This window comes from Haliotis cracherodii, unplaced genomic scaffold, assembly GCF_022045235.1.
Source record: "Haliotis cracherodii isolate W230 unplaced genomic scaffold, xgHalCrac1.p SCAF_4, whole genome shotgun sequence".
Classification (NCBI taxonomy): domain Eukaryota; kingdom Metazoa; phylum Mollusca; class Gastropoda; order Lepetellida; family Haliotidae; genus Haliotis; species Haliotis cracherodii.
The window spans coordinates 29,003,973-29,024,285 of NW_027266297.1; the positions used below are offsets into that span (position 1 = coordinate 29,003,973).

At 40.2% G+C, this 20,313-nt stretch overlaps 1 protein-coding gene across 1 annotated transcript; it reads right to left on the minus strand.

Moving 5' to 3' along the window:
- Positions 1-2,409: 2,409 nt before the first annotated feature.
- LOC139480171 (kynurenine/alpha-aminoadipate aminotransferase, mitochondrial-like) lies at positions 2,410-18,301 on the minus strand. Its single transcript, XM_071263203.1, has 11 exons — positions 18,130-18,301; positions 17,284-17,383; positions 10,995-11,063; positions 10,171-10,303; positions 9,811-9,885; positions 8,915-9,172; positions 7,804-7,886; positions 6,894-6,990; positions 5,555-5,681; positions 3,590-3,792; positions 2,410-2,886 (listed from the first exon to the last, which is right to left on the minus strand). Exons 1-11 carry the CDS (start codon positions 18,299-18,301, stop codon positions 2,836-2,838), a joined length of 1,368 nt encoding a protein of 455 aa, XP_071119304.1. The 3' UTR covers positions 2,410-2,835.
- Between the last annotated feature and the right edge of the window lie 2,012 nt (positions 18,302-20,313).

The window sequence follows — 20,313 nt, forward strand, 5'->3', positions numbered from 1 at the left end:
TATCAGTTATATGTTGTGCCTGAAAAGGCTTGTTCGAGCTAAAGGCGCTCACCTAACAATGGACTGAGTGTACTGCGAGTGTTTATTAGACTGTTTATACTACCTGAGAATTTGGTAAGAGTAGTGTGCCATCATCCATTCACCAAAACCACGTCAAATCCTGCATATACAACTCACCCTTATCACCGCACACAATCCATCCAAATCATATGGGTGCACACCCTCATTCAGGACATCGCCAACAGCCTACATTGATAATCATCAAACTAATAGTCCACAGCCACAGTCATTGCCCGATCATCCCACCTAACCCATGTCCGCCACCACCCCACTGTCCACACACCACCATCCCAACCCAACACACAGTCCACCCACTGTCCACACACCACCATCCCAACCCAACACACAGACCACCCCACTGTCCACACACCGCAATCTCAACCCAACAAACAGTCCACCCCACTGTCCACACACCACCATCCCAACCCAACACACAGACCACCTCACTGTCCACACACCGCAATCTCAACCCAACACACAGTCCACCCCACTGTCCACACACCACCATCCCAGCCCAACACACAGACCACCTCACTGTCCACACACCACCATCCCAACCCAACACACAGACCACCTCACTGTCCACTCACCACCATCCCAACCCAACACACAGTCCACCCCACTGTCCACACACCACCATCCCAACCCAACACACAGACCACCCCACTGTCCACACACCACCATCCCACCCAAACACAACCCAACACACAGACCACCCCGCTGTCCACACACCACCATCCCAACCCAACAAACAGTCCACCCCGCTGTCCACACACCACCATCCCAACCCAACAAACAGTCCACCCCACTGTCCACACACCAGCATCCCAACCCAACACACAGACCACCCCAATGTCCTCTCGCCACCATCCCAACCCAACACACAGACCACCCCACTGTCCTCTCGCCACCATCCCAACCCAACACACACACCACCCCACTGTCCTCTCGCCACCATCCCAACCCAACACACACACCACCCCACTGTCCTCTCGCCACCATCCCAACCCAACACACACACCGCCCCACTGTCCTCTCGCCACCAAACCAACACACAGACCACCCCACTGTCCTCTCGCCACCATCCCAACCCAACACACACACCATCCCACTGTCCTCTGTTGTGTAGTAGTAGATCTAACATGTACATACCAGCTTGTGCTGTAGAAGATCTAACATGTACATACCAGCTTGTGTTTATTTGATCAAACATGTACATACAAGCCTGTGTTGTAGTAGATCTAACATGTACATACCTGCTTGTGCTGTAGAAGATCTAACATGTACATACCAGCTTGTGTTGTAGTAGATCTAACATGTACATACCAGCTTGTGTTGTAGTAGATCTAACATGTACATACCAGCTTGTGTTGTAGTAGATCTAACATGTACATACCACCTTGTGTTGTAGTAGATCTAACATGTACATACCAGCTTGTGTTGTAGTAGATCTAACATGTACATACCAGCTTGTGTTGTGGCAGATCTAACATGTACATACCAGCTTGTGTTGTGGCAGATCTAACATGTACATACCAGCTTGTGCTGTAGTAGATCTAACATGTACATACCAGCTTGTGTTGTAGTAGATCTAACATGTACATACAAGCCTGTGTTGTAGTAGATCTAACATGTACATACCTGCTTGTGTTGTAGTAGATCTAACATGTACATACCAGCTTGTGTTGTGGCAGATCTAACATGTACATACCAGCTTGTGCTGTAGTAGATCTAACATGTACATACCACCTTGTGTTGTAGTAGATCTAACATGTACATACCAGTCTGTGTTGTAGAAGATCTAACATGTACATTCAAGTTGATGCAGTAGTAGATCTAACATGTACATTCAAGTTTGTGTTGTAGTAGATCTAACATGTACATACAAGCCTTAGTTGTAGTAGATCTAACATGTACATACAAGCCTGTGTTGTAGAAGATCTAACATGTACATTCAAGTTGATGTAGTAGTAGATCTAACATGTACATTCAAGTTGATGTAGTAGTAGATCTAACATGTACATTCAAGTTGATGCAGTAGTAGATCTAACATGTACATACAAGCCTGTGTTGTAGAAGATCTAACATGTACATACAAGCCTGTGTTGTAGTAGATCTAACATGTACATTCAAGTTGATGTAGTAGTAGATCTAACATCTAATTCAAGTTTGTGTTGTAGTAGATCTAACATGTACATACCAGCTTGTGCTGTAGAAGATCTAACATGCACATACCAGCTTGTGTTGTAGTAGGTCTGACACGGACATAATAACTGTCTGATTGGCATTAAAGAAGTTGGTGAGTAAGTAAGGAAACGTACAACTTTATGGATACAACTTCTGGTTTATTGCATATATAGCGGCGTTTCGATGTTGAATCTTACGTCTCTGCATTGTACGATTCCGATTATATATGAGCACTATCAAATAGTGGTGATAACATGTGTTCGCTAAAAGGTGAACCTATCCTGCCCCAAAGTGGCAACCGTCACAAACACATGTACAGGCAAGTCAATTGTTTACCTGAAAAAAACCACGAGAACCTTTGGTGCAAGAGAAAATAAAGAATCTGATACGTCAAAGAATATGAGGTATTCATTTGGCAACCGAGATTACATTGAACACAAATAGATATCCAACTACCAATAATCTCCACACCGGTAATATTCATTATAATCTCCCATATCAATTAAAGTGTATGAATACATGTCTTGAATACGTTTCATATCTCGTTGTCAGGAGTTAGTGTAGATGCCATTTTGAGTAAACGTGTTTTCATTTGATGTCTCTCAGTTCCTTCAGAACATCAGCTAATGTTGAAATTGCCTGAAAATGAAAGCATTATTCAGACAATGACAGCCATAAATTATACATTACCCTTTTCGGGTTTAATACTCTTTTCTGATCATTTGAAGAACGAGCTTCCTAAGACTTTAGACAGTAGAAGGGCGAACTGTAAACTCTTAATGGCAAATTGAATAGGATACGAATGGACTGAAGCAATACTAAGTTTCTAACCACCGAGACGTGTACGTGGAGGAGTAGCTAGTCAAGTCTCGTACAACAATTAAATATCACATTCACCTATTGGTGACATATTGTTAATGGGTGTCGATGTTTGGTTCAAATGGGGTTAGTTTAAATGTGAGCATGGTTTTAAGCCGCCTTTAGCAATATTCCAGTCATATCACCTCGTAGGACACCAGAAATGGGCTTCACAAATTGTACCCATGTTGCGAATCGCACCCGGGCCTTTGGCATCACGAGCGAACGTTTAAAACACAAGGCTACCACCGCCCCCAAATACATCATGTCTGTGGATGTTGACGTCTCTGTGTAATCCTTTGCTTTTTCTTACTCCTTTATGGGGAGGATTAGTGACCCAGTCGTGAGGACACAAATCTTATCGTCACCTCAAATATCACATATTCGAATCCACAAATGGGTACAGTCTGCGAGATCGAGTATTTGTGCCCCCTGCCCTAATCTGGCTGTTCAATGCCACCCACTTACTCATTCTCCTACTCACCTTTTCCAATTGTTTGTCCGACACCCGTGAGTAGCAGAGCCTGATGTTGGGTCGTGATGCTAGGTCCAAGGAGAAGATGGAGCCGTCCATGACGAACACACCCCTCTCCATCAATCTGTCCACAACCGGCTCGGACTTGTCCACGCCCAGTAACGTCACCCACTGAAACATCCCAGCGCCCGCGGGGGTCCACTCGCACAGACCTGCATTCATTGATGGGATATAAATTCAGATGTGTATCGACTATTAAACTATATTCGATAATCCTATTTAACATCCAGGTTTTACACAGATTTGATATATAAATCAAACACACTGATAAACCTCATCATCAAAGAATAACCAGTATCGATTAAACGACGAACCAAATTCAAATGCGCCTTAAAAGGCAAAACAGCTGTGAAAACAACATGAATGAACCACTGAAAGCTCCTAATTGTAATAAAGAAGTTGTTCATCCATAAATCTTACATTGAAAGTAGTGATGACATCAGGTCGAAAAGGGTAAACATGTCCGGCCCTTTTGATAGCCTGGAGGTTGCATTATTTGAAAACACCCGCATTAAGTACAATGTGGGGTCTCAAGGTGAGCCAGTCGTGTTTTAGTGTGTGAGTTGAATTTAACGCCCTTTTTACACAGAATATACAGTTATATCACGGCGTGTCAGCTTGTGGGAGGGGGCATGAAGGGATGCAGGTCTCAGACGTTTGAGACTTTGGTGAAACCTATGAGCACGGGTAAGGTGTTGACAAACCAAGAAACATAATCGATGCCACTATTAGCTGACCAGAGTTACATCCCTCAGCTGCCAGATCATCCACAGTTCATGGGTTCCTAAAGTGGTTCTCTTCATGATCCTTAATTCCCAAGCTCAAAACCAATAAACACAAAAATGTCTAACGGCTTAAAAGTGAGCTACTTTAGATTTTCCGTCAACAATTCTGAAAAGTTGAAGTTTTACAAAAACGGGAAGGAATATCAGAGCTGAAATGAGGGTAGAGTATGTTTGGAGTAGAACTTGTTTGATAGGCATTACTTAGAAGTTGGCGGATGACAAAGTAGAGATAACTTATGGATAACAACTTCTTTATATACCTCACCATGTGTTCTCTGGCCATCGTGTTGTTAAGTTTTATCTTTCTGTTGTCATTGTTTAACCTACTCATGTTAATCTCTCTGATGTATGCAATTGTTGTTACTGTTAATCTTCCACCTACTATAACTATTCTGTACCATGCTCATTATTCATGTGTTACTAGAATGTCAAGACCACGCCCCATCCCGGGCTAGGTTAAAACAAGAATTGCAGTTAGATCCGCTATCTGTCATACATCTCCTAAAGCCAAAAGATGCAATAGCGAAGGCCAAACTAACTCTATTTCTGAGAGATGGACAGCTACTCGAACGTATATAAACAGAGCAGCCAAGGATAAAAATGAAATCATATCAATACAAAAACAGAAATTATGTGAATACTAAACTCACAATAGATATGTGTACCCTACTCACACACAGGAGTCCCAAAGAGGGCAGGTCAGCCGAAATTGCTTAGGCAGAAGGCGACCTCTTAAACACTTAATGCAACAACAACAACATCATTATTCATTTTGAATACAAAACTCACACTATATATGTGTACCCTACTCATACACATGAGTCTCAATGAGGGACAGGTCAGCTGAAATTGCTAAGGCAGAAGGCGAGCTCTTTAACACTTAAAGCAACAACATAATTATTCAGCCTTGCTTGACAACGGTATAAGATACAAAGAGAAACGTCGCCTTTACAGTAAATAAAGAAGTTGTTATCCATCCTTATCTCTACTTTGTTTGGAGTATCAATCAAGACATTTATGTAGAAAATAGAATCTCCGTTCGATGTACGCAATGTAATTATTAGTCAATACTATTAATTGTGCCCATGCCTCACAGTCAGATTTATAAATACTACGTCTCGGGCTTTACCTGTAAGATATTTCTCCATATATGATATCAGTGTGTCATTTCTCTGCTTGTAGAAGCTAGCCACCTTTTCCATGTGTTTGAGGAATTTGTCGTGGCCCCAGGTGTCCACAACCTTAGAGATTATCACCTGCAGTTTAATAGAACAAGAGAATTATATATAGTAGAACTACCATGTACAAGGAGTTAATGTACCTGTTGTCATAAATACGAGAGTAGAGTATACGTGAGACACAGGAACTGGATGATTGCGTGTATAGCATGTACATAGAGGAATGTGATTTTTTTTCTATACGTATATATTATGTTATACACGCTATGATCGAGTTCCTGTGTCGTGAGAGATGGATTATATATTGTGAAACTGCAAGGTGAGTGGGATAAACAAGAGAGATTGGTTATATACTGTGTAACTGCAAGGTAGGTGGGATAAACGAGAGAGATGGGTTATATACCGAGAAACTGCAAGGTGAGTAGAATAAACAAGAGATATGGGTTATATACGGTGAAACTGCAAGGTAGGTGGGATAAACAAGAGAGATGGGTTATATACCGTGAAACTGCAAGGTAGGTGGGATAAACAAGAGATATGGGTTATATACGGTGAAACTGCAAGGTAGGTGGGATAAACAAGAGATATGGGTTATATACCGTGAAACTGCAAGGTAGGTGGGATAAACAAGAGATATGGGTTATATACCGTGAAACTGCAAGGTAGGTGGGATAAACAAGAGATATGGGTTATATACCGTGAAACTGCAAGGTAGGTGGGATAAACAAGAGATATGGGTTATATACCGTGAAACTGCAAGGTAGGTGGGATAATCAAGAGATATGGGTTATATACTGTGAAACTGCAAGGTAGGTGGGATAAACGAGAGAGATGGGTTATATACCGTGAAACTGCAAGGTGAGTAGAATAAACAAGAGATATGGGTTATATACTGTGAAACTGCAAGGTGAGTGGGATAAACAAGAGAGATGGATTATATACTGAGACATTGCAAGGTGAGTGGAATAAACAAGAGAGATTGGTTATATACTGTGTAACTGCAAGGTAGGTGGGATAAACGAGAGAGATGGGTTATATACCGTGAAACTGCAAGGTGAGTAGAATAAACGAGAGAGATGGATTATATACTGTGACATTGCAAGGTGAGTGGGATAAACGAGAGAGATGGATTATATACTGTGACATTGCAAGGTGAGTGGGATAAACAAGAGAGATGGATTATATCCTGTGAAACAAGGTGAATGAATGTAGGTGGGGCAGACATGGAGATTCGGTACAGTTAGAGTAAGCGATGTGTAAAAGTGAAACTTATCCCATACTGCATTTCACCTGAGATAATGCGTTCGGCCCCCCTGTCATTGGATGTTGGATAACTGTCATTTTCTCCACAATCTGCTTTGGTCCAAACACAATACCAATTCGACACCTTTCAACAAGATATGGGAGATATCAGAAAAAAGTATTTCATATTTACTGAACATACGAAAATATAAGTAGTAAATTGAAATTGACATCATAAAAATGAGAGATTGAAACTGTAATGCTGCATCAATAATAAAGGCGTAGAAGGATTATGATAAAGTTCAATTAACGGCTTAAGTTATAAATCTTCTCCTCTTGAAATGTGTGTACATTCAATGTGTTTCTCACAATGTTACAGTTCCACGTCATTCGCCATCCTCATTGTTACATTTTACATCACCATCCATGATATCATGGTGGGACATTTCCATGCCATAAGTAGTTACAGTGTAACGTGATACATCTACAAAGTTACAATTATAACTCATTATTAGCAATATTAGAGTGTTACGTTATAAGTAATCGACTCAGGTACATAATCAAAACATAAATGTTACATTGTTACGTTGCTGTTTGTTGTTTAACGCTGTACTCAGCATTATTCCAGCTATATGATGGTGGTCTGTAAATAATCGCGTCTGTAACAGACAATCCAGTGATTGACATCATGAGCATCGGTGGAAGCAAGTTGGATACGATGACATGCATCAATCAAGTCAGCGAGCCTAACCACCCGATCCCGTTAGTCGCCTCTTACGACAAGCATAGGTTACTGAAGACCAATTCTAACATTGTTATGTTATGTTATCAGTGTTACATTGTTACGTAACAGAACATTGACAAGTTACACATATCAAATCATCAACAATGTTACAGTGTTACGTTGTAAGTCATGGACATTGTTACAAATCAAATGTTCACGTCATACAGTTTTTACCCTGGGGATAACGTCTTCGAAAATGAGTCAACTCGAATAACACGCCCATCCGTATCCATCGACAGGAAACTCGGGACGAGATACTGCAAGAAATAGCAAACCAATTTACAATAATCACATACTGACAATACACAGTAAATATCATCCGACATACAGATTATAACAACCGAATGTAATTCGACATACACATAACGCTTTCTTTAGTCTTTAATCTGTATTTATTTACCTTATTTCTCTACTTCATAAATTTAGGTGATGTAAATAGTGAACATTGGGAGAAGCAAAGTTTTAATAGGGAAAAGTCAACAATTGAAAACAGCTGCAATGTTTTTTAAAGACAATCTGTCATACTAGTTAACAGTTTCAAACATTTGTAATGTTTTGTTTATGAAATAAATCTACCTATCCTATTCATTGATAACAAGTAATGTGTTTTCGCCAAGTCAGCACAGAAGATAGATTGGATTTTTTCTTCTGGTCATAACATGTTTATCTCACTTAAGGACTTGGCAAAGATGCCAATGAATAGTATTTGAAAATCTGTTCGATTGACATAAATTACAACAAACTAGTTTAGCTACAGTTTAGTTTATGAACGTTTTTTGCCAAGTCAAACAATACAGAAAATATAGATGTTTTTACTTATATAACAACATGTTTATTTCATGGTATAACCTGTCAAGGATGATATTGCCAATGTCAACTTATTTATGTTTTGTTTGTTTGTTGTTTAACGCTGACAATCCAGTGATTGACAGTATGAGCATCGATCCACGCAATTGGGATACAATGACATGCATCAACCAAGTCAGCCAACTTATTTATGTCACGACATGAAATTAACATGTTATTTGACACCAATCGTCTATTTATTACATGTTGTCTTATTTATCTTCAAGATCTCACAACAAAACCTTACTAGTGTTATTGAGACAGGCTGTAAATAGTTCTTGCATAAAGTATGGATTTGACAGTTCAAGGCAGCGAGTGAGTTTGTTTTACAACGCAGTGTTCCAGCAAGATCCTGTCGTGGGACACTAGCAATGGGCTTGTTTCACATTAATAACGTATTCAATCACTAAATACATAAAAAGGCAGATATAAAACTGACGCTCTGCAAGAAGTAGTACGGATCGTCTTCCAAGATGAGGATGTTAAATTCTCGGGCAACGTTGTAGAGGTCCTTCTTCCGTTGTTCGCTCAGGGTCTTCCCCGTGGGGTTGCTTAGACTAGGGACGGTGTACATTAGATGGGGACGCCGTCCCTGGCTCCCCTCGTCCCATTCGGACAATACCTGCTTGAGGTGGACAGGGTCCATACCTTCATTATCACTTCGGATTGGAACGCCTCTGACTTTCCGTGGTAAGAACTGAAGAAGAAGGAATCCTTGAGTCAGGTGTTATGTTGTTTTTTTTACAGGTGTTTTATTGGGTGGGTAAGTGGGTGAGAGAATGTTTGGGTGAGTAAGTGGTGGGTATGAGTGTGTTTGGTGATTAAGAGGGTGAGTATGTGTAAGAGCGTGTTTTTGGTTAGAAATTGTGAGAAGTTGATTGAGAGAGCGTTTGGGTGAGTAAGTGATAGGTAAGAGTGTGTTTGGGTGAGTAAGCGTGTGAATGACTTTGAGAGAGTGTTTACTTGCCAAAGTGGATGAGCAGGGGTAATAGAGTGTTTAGATGAGAAACACACACACACACACACACACACACACACACACACACACACACACACACACACACACACACACACACAATCCCACAAATGGTCGGCCCTTAGCGACCGACCATTTGACATTCTGGTTGAGGGCTGTTTTTTTTTTTTAATCAATTGTCCACGAAAAGTTTTGAAAACAATAAATGTGTTAAAAAAGAGAAATTGCCTGCCTCAAAAATTACATTGTTGCTAGGTATGTTTCTTAACACCAATTCAGGCTAATTGTTTTAGATAAATAAATATGGTAGGTCCCTTAACTAATTAAAAGGTTTTGGTGGTCGAACAGCCCATACTCACTGTAGGACTTATTGTCTGGTAAATCACTTCTTCAGCGAGAAAACAACCTCCATCTTCCACAAGCATACTGATGGCCTGAATAAATATAGTTAAAAGGAGTTTCTTTAAGCGTAAATAAACAACAAGTTTTTCTTTCAAATCACATAATAACTTACCAGCTTCACAATTCTTTATAATTATGATGTATAATTATGATTAAGCTTAATCTTAATGGTCTTGTAATCGTGAATTTCATTTATAGGACTTGAAAAAGGCTGAATATAAATATTATTAATACACTAACATACAACTTGCTGTTATCCGTGGTTGATATTGTTTGAGTTGTAAAGGGCGTTACATTGGTATGAAGATTCTGTTTACCTGGACCACGCCAAATCTTCCCCCGGGGGTGAGTAGCAAGGCGAGGGATGAAGGGAGTCCACCGTCGTCCATTGTTGGAGGTTTGTGTACACGCCTGTATAGCTCATCCACCCATCTTCGGATCTTGGACATCCTGGCGTTCAAGTATTCAAATTGTAAAATATGATATATTAATAATTTCCATTCCATATTTATTGCCTCAAAGCAAATTGTCGCTGCAAGTTGATTCTACCGGTGAATGGATCATTGTTCCTTCAAATTACATTATTGAGGAGAATACAGCCCATAAAAATATTTCCATTCCATATTAATTGCCTCAAAGCATGATGATGTCGCCGCAAGTTGAATCATCCGGTGAGTGGATCACAGTACGCTCAAATTACATTGATGGGGAGAATCCAACGCATTCATTCACTAAACCATCTCATCCTACGGGGCACCCATTCATTGCCTCGAAACATATTTCGAACCAAGTCACTTGCCTCAGCAGCAACTACACATAACATGTGTTTCAGTGTGACGAAGCTTGGGAAACTCTCCGATGTGAAACTACGATGCGAAAAACGGTCACCCATCCACCTCACCTGTACTCTCCCGGAGTTAAACTGATCCTGGAGCTTAGCTATTTGGGTAAATGATCGGGGTAGACCCTGAATTCGAGATAGAGAGATTCTTATGTTCAGAACTGACTCGCAGAGAGAATCGCATAGGCTTAGAACTCTGTGCCTATTGTATCTAACATATTCCAGAAAAAAATACCCGACCATTAATAAAAAAATTAAAAAACAATGGATTAGCTACTGATGGAACTACGGTATTCTTACCCCTTCGAGCTTGTATACTGCAGACCACGTTTCATCTCAACAGGCGTAATTTCTATCTCGTTACCATCGCTGTAAAAAATGATCATTCACATATATAGTGTATAGTAAATATTTTCACTTCTGCATTTTCGGGTCTTATTCGCGCCTTCAATTTAGGGTCTTAGTAAGGACAGCAGTAATACTTCACAAGAAAAGAGAATTTATTTAATCTTCCAAGAAGATTACTTCCGTAACTTCTTTCCTTCGTCGCGAAAACAGCATTACTAAATATAAAGTTTACTCCAGCAAGAGAACGATGGTGGGGTAGCCTAGTGGTTAAATCGGTTGCTTGTACCGCCGATATCGCGGTGCAGATCCACAAATGGGTGCAATGGATGAAGCCCATTTCTGCTGTCCCCCGTAGTGATATTGTTGACAGATTGTTGAAAGCGGCGAAAATCATCACTCTTTCCATCATGGCATCGTGTGTTGTGTATCTAATATCAGAGTGAGTCAGTGGGTGAGTGTGTTTGGTTTAACGCCGCTTTTAACAGTATTCCAGTTATATCACGGCGTGTCAGCTTAATATGGATAGACAGCCCGAAGTGATGCAAGCCCCAGAACAGTTACAAGAAAACATTGATGCAGAGCATCACATTTCCCCGCCATATGTGATGCATCACAAACGCATAATTATGATGTTACTGAAAGGCATGGTGGAGCATAATTATATTAACCACAAATAACACAACGCTGTTGTGGAAAAAAATATTATTTATTTTGAGTATTGGGCAATACGGTTGATACATAGGGTAGGTCTATTTAAAAATAGTTTCTTGTTTAACGCCGCACTCAACAGTATTCGAGCCATATGACGGCGGTCTGTAAATAATCCAGTGATTGACACCCAGAGTATCGAACTACGCAATTGGAATATGATGTTATGCATCGACCAAATCGGCGAGCCTGACTACCCAGTCCTGTTCGCCGCCTCTTACGGCAAGCATGGGTTGCTGAAGACCTATTCTAACCTGGCTCTTTATTTAAAAAGTAGATCGAAGGAAATGGAAGCAATTTCTGGCACAAATGTAAATATGTGGAAATAGTATCAAAACTGGCAACAACATTGGCAGATGCACATACTCAAATAATAGATCACATTCTTTTTACACTTGGCATTTGGTTATAATAATGTAAATGAAAATACTTAGTGCCCACAATGGCAAAAAAGTCATACTAGATAAGGTCTTTTTGTCACAACCACAGATGCACATAGTCACAATATTAACACGTAGTTGGAGAACATTTCAATACCGGGACTAATCAATAACGGAGATTCCTGGTATCTTGTTTTACGTTTTTTGGTGAGTTTCTTTTTTGTATTTCTTTCTTTCAAAGAATAGGAATTGTGATCATGATGAGTTGAGTTACTTGGGTTTTTTATATGTACTGTTTTTTATATGTACTGTTTTTTATCCAGTGTCAGTAACTGTTGTGGAATGTGGTTTAATTGTAACAATGACTGGTTTGAGTTCATATGATGATGATTGATTGGTTTGTCGTTTAACGCCGCACTCAGCAATATCCCAGCTATATGACGGCGTTCTGTATGTAAATAATCGAGTCTGGACCCGACAATCCAGTACCTAATATCATGAGCATCGGTCCACGCAATTGGGATCGATGCCATGCATCAACCAAAGCCTGACCATCCGATCCCGTTTGTCGCCCCTTACGACAAGCATAGTCGCCTGATATACTGTTAAGATGTAACATAACAATTAACCCATACTACTAAACAGAAGTAAAACCGCTTGTCCATTCGGATCAATCTGACCCAAACCACTCCGCTGATGAGAGTCAAATAATGCATACGAATCAAAATCCGTAAAAATTGCAATGGAGACATCATTAATTGTTACCAAAAGTGACGGGGATATCAATATTGCTTGTTGAAATGATTCTATGAATTTTTTTCCCTGCTTCAATATTTGGAGCACCTGTGACGGAGCCATAAAACTGATCTAATATGTAGACAATATCGCTTGAGGCAGTGGCTGCTGGGAGCTGATTATGACCTAAATACCCCTCATAGCCTTCGGTGTTAACCATGTGACTTTTAGAGAGCTGTGCCTTCATCCAACAGATTATCGAGGTCAGTGGAACACAGTACAGACGCAAATAGATTTGAGCCATGGGACACAAAATACATGAGTGACCAGAGCTACGGCTGTACATTGAATTCCATTAAACGGTTGAAAAATACTACAGCCTTGATGAAAATTCGCCGACACACTACTCTGATTTTGCTTTGACTTTGCTACCAAACGTTTCACATGTGGCTATGTGCGGTGCGCTGATTAAAAAGAACACGGGGGACTGGGTTAATTCAAAATACGGAATATAACTATTCCAAATATTTCCAGTGAACATGAGCATCCGAACAATCAAAAGTGTGGTATGTAGAATGTGGAATTCAGCGATATTACATTTAAATTGAGATGTCGTCGTTGTTCATGAATAAGCATATTCAGAACATAATTTTTATTATGCTGTTATTTACGATCTCCGGAGCACAGTTCTTCTTTTGTATATACCGTGAAAATCAGAAAATTAGTCCTTGAGGAAAAAAGGACATCGGATTACACATGAATGGTTTAATAATGTCAGCTAATGACCAGAAACGGTCAGATGCATCAATTAACTACATAAAGACGAATTTTAAGTATCTCTTATTGCTGGAAAAGAATAGCATCAACATTCCACGCACATGATTTGTATGTTTTGTTTCCGTTAAAAGTCTATTTGCGACCAACACATCAAATTTCTTTGAACAAAGGCACCAGTAGTAATGGAAATGAGATGATTAACCAATGTGCTAATGGTCTAGCTTATATTTTAAAACATCAATAATCATTATTTCATTTCTGAAAAGTAAAAACTCATTCCATAAAAAAACAGATGACACAATAAATGAAAAACTTTTAATTTGTTTAAACGTCAACACATAATGTAGGTATATATTTGGTTTCTACAACAAATTTTCCAGATTCAGTCACGAGATCTAATATTTCCCGCTGAAGAGAACAATAAAATATGTTGGGGACCAAAAGCGTAATAAGAGATAATGAGCTGTCTTTCTCCAGTAATGCTTTTCCTATTTTTTACCTAAACGTGGCCTGGACATTCAATTAAATAACTTTTTCACTGTCTCGGGAGTATTTTCATCCCAATGAGCCCGGAGTCTAGTAAATATGACTTTCTTGCGTGTTTTTCGTCGACTTATTGTCCTATTGGTTTTTGCAGAAGGACAGATCGTATTAATTCGTCGGCCAGTTGTCCCAGCATCCCTTAACGGTTGCCAGATTTGCCTTGAACGATTTTCTAAAATAAAGTCAAAATCTTTTGGATGGGGTCTGATTTCTGATATTGTTACGACAGGATATTGGAAGCCAGATTTCGGAAGTTGGTCTGCTATCTCATTTCCATGCAATATCATACGCTATATATACTGTGCTTTCAACGATGCACCCATCTCTAATATGTCATGAACAATGTCTCAATGAAAACCATTGATAACAGATTCAATTGCTTTAACAGCCGTCATGGTTTCAGTAAATATAACTGCGTCATGATCATTCTCAATAAGCCGTCTAAGAGCTTGAAGAATAGTTTTAAGCTCAGCAGCAAATACAGAAATGTGGTCTTTCAGCCTGAACACACATGAAGTGTGAAAATCAAAAACCCTATATGCCCCAGCAGTACGAAACATGACCGAATTCTATGAGGCATTAGTAAACATATGTGTGAAGTAGGCATAATTTTCAGTTTTATAATCCTGAGATAAGGCTTTTTTGACATTTCGACTCATTCTTTTGTTGATGGTTGAGTTCAGTTCATTACAAAGCCCTGGTTTCCGAAGCAGCAACGGAGCAACAACGGAGGTGCGTGTGACCACGTCACAGACACAACACAGTTATTAGCTGAATTTTGGTGGGTTTTAGATTTGAGTTTGAGAAAATATTTGACAGACACGTGTTCATGATGAAAAGGCCAAAATAGGGGTGGTATATCTGAGCATTCAACCCGGAGAGCTGAAACTTTGTTGGGTAGTTGCAAATGTACCCATGGGGCAAACATATATAGCCGGCAGCCATTGATAGTATTAATGCTTCATATGGCAATAAATTTGGGGATTTATCACCACACCATTTCGTCTTTTGGCAATGCACTTCAGCAGATTCATAACCTTATTACTGTTGTTCACAACATAAATCATGTGACAACCACAAGTTAGTATCTGGTCGAAATAAACAACAAGAATACTTCAGAATAATATCTGTTTTGTGGCCATCGTGAGTTAGCGCTATGCTTTAAGGATTTTTACGGCTCGTTATCATTATTGCAACAGGGAAACCTTTAAACTCCACACAGTACTTTTTTGTCCTAGCATTTCTGATTTCATTCAGTGACAAACTTTAAATTTCCAAACTATCTCCAAAATGATCCATCATCAACTGTGATGCATCTCTATATTTAATGGTGAATCTGTGTGTGAAAAAGTCATTTATCATAATATTGAAAAGCACAGGGCTAATAACACTACCTTGTGGGGGTATCATTTTCTATAAAATGCATTCATGTACCAGAAAGGTCCTGTCCCATGCGAACTTGAAAGACCTTTCAAAAAGAAACGAATGAACGATCAGAAAATGTTGATTTTAACCCCAGATTCAGTAATTTGAAAAAAAAAAAAAAAACCCTTTCCATTTTCAACAGAAACCTCTGCTAATAGAAAAGTTGATTCTTCGAATCCGACTATAAGAAGTCCTTGTTTCCAGCTCATGTCATATGCTATTTCAATATCGAGGAAGACGCACAACATTTCCTCCTGATTGCATGGAGCTTCTTGTGCTTCTGTCTTGAGACGTACATGGTGACCTGTAGATGAACGTCCCTTTCTAAAGTCCTTGACAGTATCCTTGACAGCCTATTCTTCTCATAAAGATAATCCAATCGATTTGTGACTAATCTTTCCATAATTGGCATGCGTCCAGACTTCAGGAATAATCCCAGAACAACAAATATTTAGTAGATCTTGGATAATAGAAAGAGCAGAATCGGACATGTGCCTAAACATCTCATAACATAGGAGGGGCGTTCAATGAGTTTTGCAACTTGGGCATTTGTGTTTACACAAACAATGTCAACTTATGGCATGTGCAACACTATAGCTAGTCATAACATCAGGTTGACACGTGTCATAACAAGTTCCAGATACAGCAAAAAGTTAGATGTGATGGCTTCATTCACCTAAGATTGGTCACAATCATGGATTCTCTCAAACATAGACAACGCGCTGTAATAATCCCATAACCAAGGAGGGATGCAAAGCAGAAGAAATTCATATGTAAATTATGTGAATGTGGATTCGAACAGTTAAATCTCCCACCCTACAGCCCAGACTTAGCCCCCAGTGACTATTTCCTGTTCCGGCAAATGGCCAGCAGTCCGACCTTGACCACACAGAAGGAAGCGAGCTACAAAAACATATTTTATATCACTGGAATGAGACGAATCCAAATAATGTGTGTCCCAGTGTGTTCCAGTGTGTTCACATGTTCATAAGCTCAATAATTGGAATTGGAACTGGAATTAGAATTGTTTTCTGCAGAAATAACTGGCAGAAAAAAATTTCTGCAGGAATAACCGGCGGAATAAATATTTTTCTGCAGCAATATCTATCGTCAATCTTTGGAGAGTTTATTCAGCAAAAGAAGACATTTTACTCTTGTGGGTATCAAAACTGGATTTGATGAAAAAAGTAAAAACCTTATCCAAATGTTACTCGGCTGAACACAATCGCCGAAACACTTCAAACCAAAACACAACTGTGATTCCCTATGGAATAGATCATCATTATCGAATTACGATTCCCCTCTTTGTTTTATTTTGTTAGCCACCATCGAACGTGGGTGTATACTTTCTTTTATCTGGCAGTGTATATCAAAGCGGCCTGACAATTATGTAGTCTGGGCCAGAAAAAAACAGTGGTTGATATAATGAGCATCGTGCCATTCCCACGGTGTATGATGATACCCAAACAGCAAAGTGACCAAGCCTGACCAGCATATATAATATAGTCTGGACAAGCCGTAGAGGCTGGTAAGAAATTCAAAGTTAATTGCCATTTAGCGTGAAGTCACATAGTTTTAGGCATATATTCGGGTCACCAGGGCAACGATTTGTAATCCACCACGTCATAATATAATTCCACTGACCGATATGATGAGAAAAACATGTGTTTTACCTTAACGTTAACGTTGCTTTGAGAAGGGGAAACTGTATGCTGTTTGGGAATCCTCCATCCATCCATACTTGTCCAGATGTCGGCGTTTTACTCTTTTTTTCTGAAAGTCAAAATGATTTAGAATAATTTTACGCCGCTGTTAGCAATATTGCCGAAATACCACAACGGGGGAAATCAGAAATGGGCTTCACGTATAATGCTGACAAACCAAGGGCATATACTCTGAAATAATCTGGGATTCGAACCAAGAACCAAGTTCTGACAAGTCGTGATATAATCACAATCCCGTAAGTAATCCCTTCTGTTACTCTAAACGGTACGGCAAAGGGAAGACTGCAATTGAAAATTGGATTTGACCTCACAAATTACAAACGTTATCACAAAACGTTACTAGACTGAAAACAGTCGCCGAAACACTTCAAAGTCAATCTACGATAGGTGTATCCATTGCATTATCATCAAAAAACCCATTTCTTGTTCGCCTCATTTAAGTCACCATCAAACATTGGCGTATATATTCTTTCAGTAGCAGTATCAGACAAAAATAATTATCCCACCGAGGTATGATTGCAAACAGGCTGGTTAGAGTTAATCTGCCCTACTGTTCTGTCACTAGAAACTAGCGACACTGATCATCCATCGTGGCCTCACGATTCCATTTTTGAAGTGGTATCAGTTTGTCACGGAATTACGTCACAAGAGCCATGCTCGCGCCCGGAAGTGGCCCATCTTGGACGTGCCAGAAACCAGTAATCATTGGTTCGAATCCCGTTCGCCCTGATTATGTTTGTAGTTTTGTCAGCATCACACCCGTGCTCGAAGGTTTCACGGGAGCTCAATACGTACCTACATACCTCCAAATAGGTGCCGGTTTTGTCAGTTTCGTTTGTTCGTTGAAGAACAAGCTGTAGTCTGCAATACGTTGGTTGTCACTGCATGCGACACTGTCAAGACATTTGGTGGACGCTAATGCACGCTTCAGACCTGGGACGATGTTGGAGCGATTTAGACGTGCCATTTTAATACAGCCTACAACGCCTTGCACATAGAAGCAAATGCGAATAGTCAGGAAGCTGTCAATTCAATCATATTCGTTCATAGCTTTATCATTAATCATTCATGTCACTTTGATATTATTCATGTGTATAATTGATACTGATTCGTCGCTACGGTAACGTGTTAAATTGTGTTAGTTTCTATATGCCACAGGCTGTGGCTAATTTAAACAAATATTACTTATAAAATCTTCTGTTACACATGGAATTGACTAACTGTCCTTGTAGGACCAGCTGCTGCCACATTTGACAGTTGTCAATGCGCATGTTAACGGGGAATTGGGTCTTATTGATGGGTATCACTGTTCCGGAACGGTTTTTTTGGCACAACATACACTCTTCAAACGAAACGCTCAGGTTGTATGTACCTCATTGAACCTGACTACACAAAAAATCTGGTATATAATCAGAGACATGTAATTGGAAAATGTTGGTGGCCTGATATTCGACAAACGGTTAAAACGCAGCCATTGTCGATTTGCAATTTCTTAAACGGCATTGTTTTCACACTAAAAAATGCATGGAGCAAAACAGTAAAGCAAAAAGCACGTGCAAGTTATGGCATTGGTAGTGGCTATAAGAAGGCATAAGCATAAGCCAATCATTTTTCATTCAATTGTCAACATTTTTCGAAAATGCCGAGACTCAGCACTGCCGATCAGAACATCGCCATAGGACGTATCCAAAAAGGGGAATGGCAGTCTTCTGTTGCACGCCACTTCAACGTCCATTACAACACCATTTGCCGCCTTTGGGACCGATACACACAGTTCACATCCACTGCTGACCGTCCGAGAGCCGGCCGACCCCTGCACAATATCGCTACATTCGACTGTTCCACCTACGTCATCGCAATGCCACAGCTACGGAGACTGCAGGGCGGATCCCTGGTTTAAGGAGGATATCGGACCAGACTGTCAGGAGCCATCTTCGCGAGGCGGGAATCTGACTCGGAAGACCAGTTTTCGTCCCTGTTTTCCAACAGATCCATCGAAAGCAACGCTTGCGTTGGTATACCTTACAACCTTGAAATTTGAGAAACCCGAGACGAGTGTGGTTTAGTGATGAATCACGATTTCTTCTTTACCGGCGATATGGAAGACAACGTGTTTATCGTCTTCGAAAGGAGCTTTTTGCCGAAAAATTGTGTACGTTAATTCGACAATTTCAGCGGCGCTAGTGTCATGGTGAGGGTGGCCATATCCTACACCACGAAATCTGACACGGTTGTTGTTCAGGGAAATTTGACAGCTACATGAATCAAATTCTCCAACCTCACCTTCTTCCAATCAATGACCGCCAGAGGAAAATGTTTCAACAAGACAACGCTCCACCGCACACATTTAGTGTCACAGTAGACTACCTTCCTAATGCCAACATCAACGTCATGCCCCGGCCGTCGAGATCTCCAGATCTCAACCCAATCAAAAAACCCTGGGATGAACTCGATCGCTTTGATTGTACGCAAACACTCACACAACTGACCAAAGCGTTACAAGCAGTATGGCGCAGAATTCCGCAGGACAGAATTCGTACACTTATCCAGACAGTGCTGAGGAGATGCAGAGCCGTGATTGCCGCCCGGGGCGGTCACACGAGATACCGCAACCTTGTGGCCTTATCTGACCTTACATTGAACAGATTTCAATGCCTGTGTACAACGACAACATGTGACTATCAAGCGCCAAAATTTCATATTTTTATCTATGATATTAAATTAAAATATATCGACTTTATAAGTTACAATAAATTTACTAAAATTATACATGTGCGGGTTTGGTTTTTTTATAAGAGTGTATAAACAATAAACAACAAATACACAATGTGTGGAATACCTACCCTGACAACACAAACACAACGATGAGCGGAGCTCCAGCTCAACCTTGGGACGTTTCGTACGAGCGGCACATCCTGCTCGAGATCGCCCTTACAGCAGCAATGACTAAGGTGACTAACAGTATAATCGTAACGCATA

Coding starts and splice junctions, on each gene's coding strand:
- LOC139480171 (XM_071263203.1), bottom strand. CDS start 18,301: ATGGCACGTCTAAATCGCTCCAACATCGTCCCAGGTCTGAAGCGTGCA. Junction 9,886..10,170: donor GAAGATTTGGCGTGGTCCAG/GTAAACAGAATC, acceptor ATATTTATTCAG/GCCATCAGTATGCTTGTGGA. Junction 7,887..8,914: donor CGTACTACTTCTTGCAGAGC/GTCAGTTTTATA, acceptor TATTTCTTGCAG/TATCTCGTCCCGAGTTTCCT.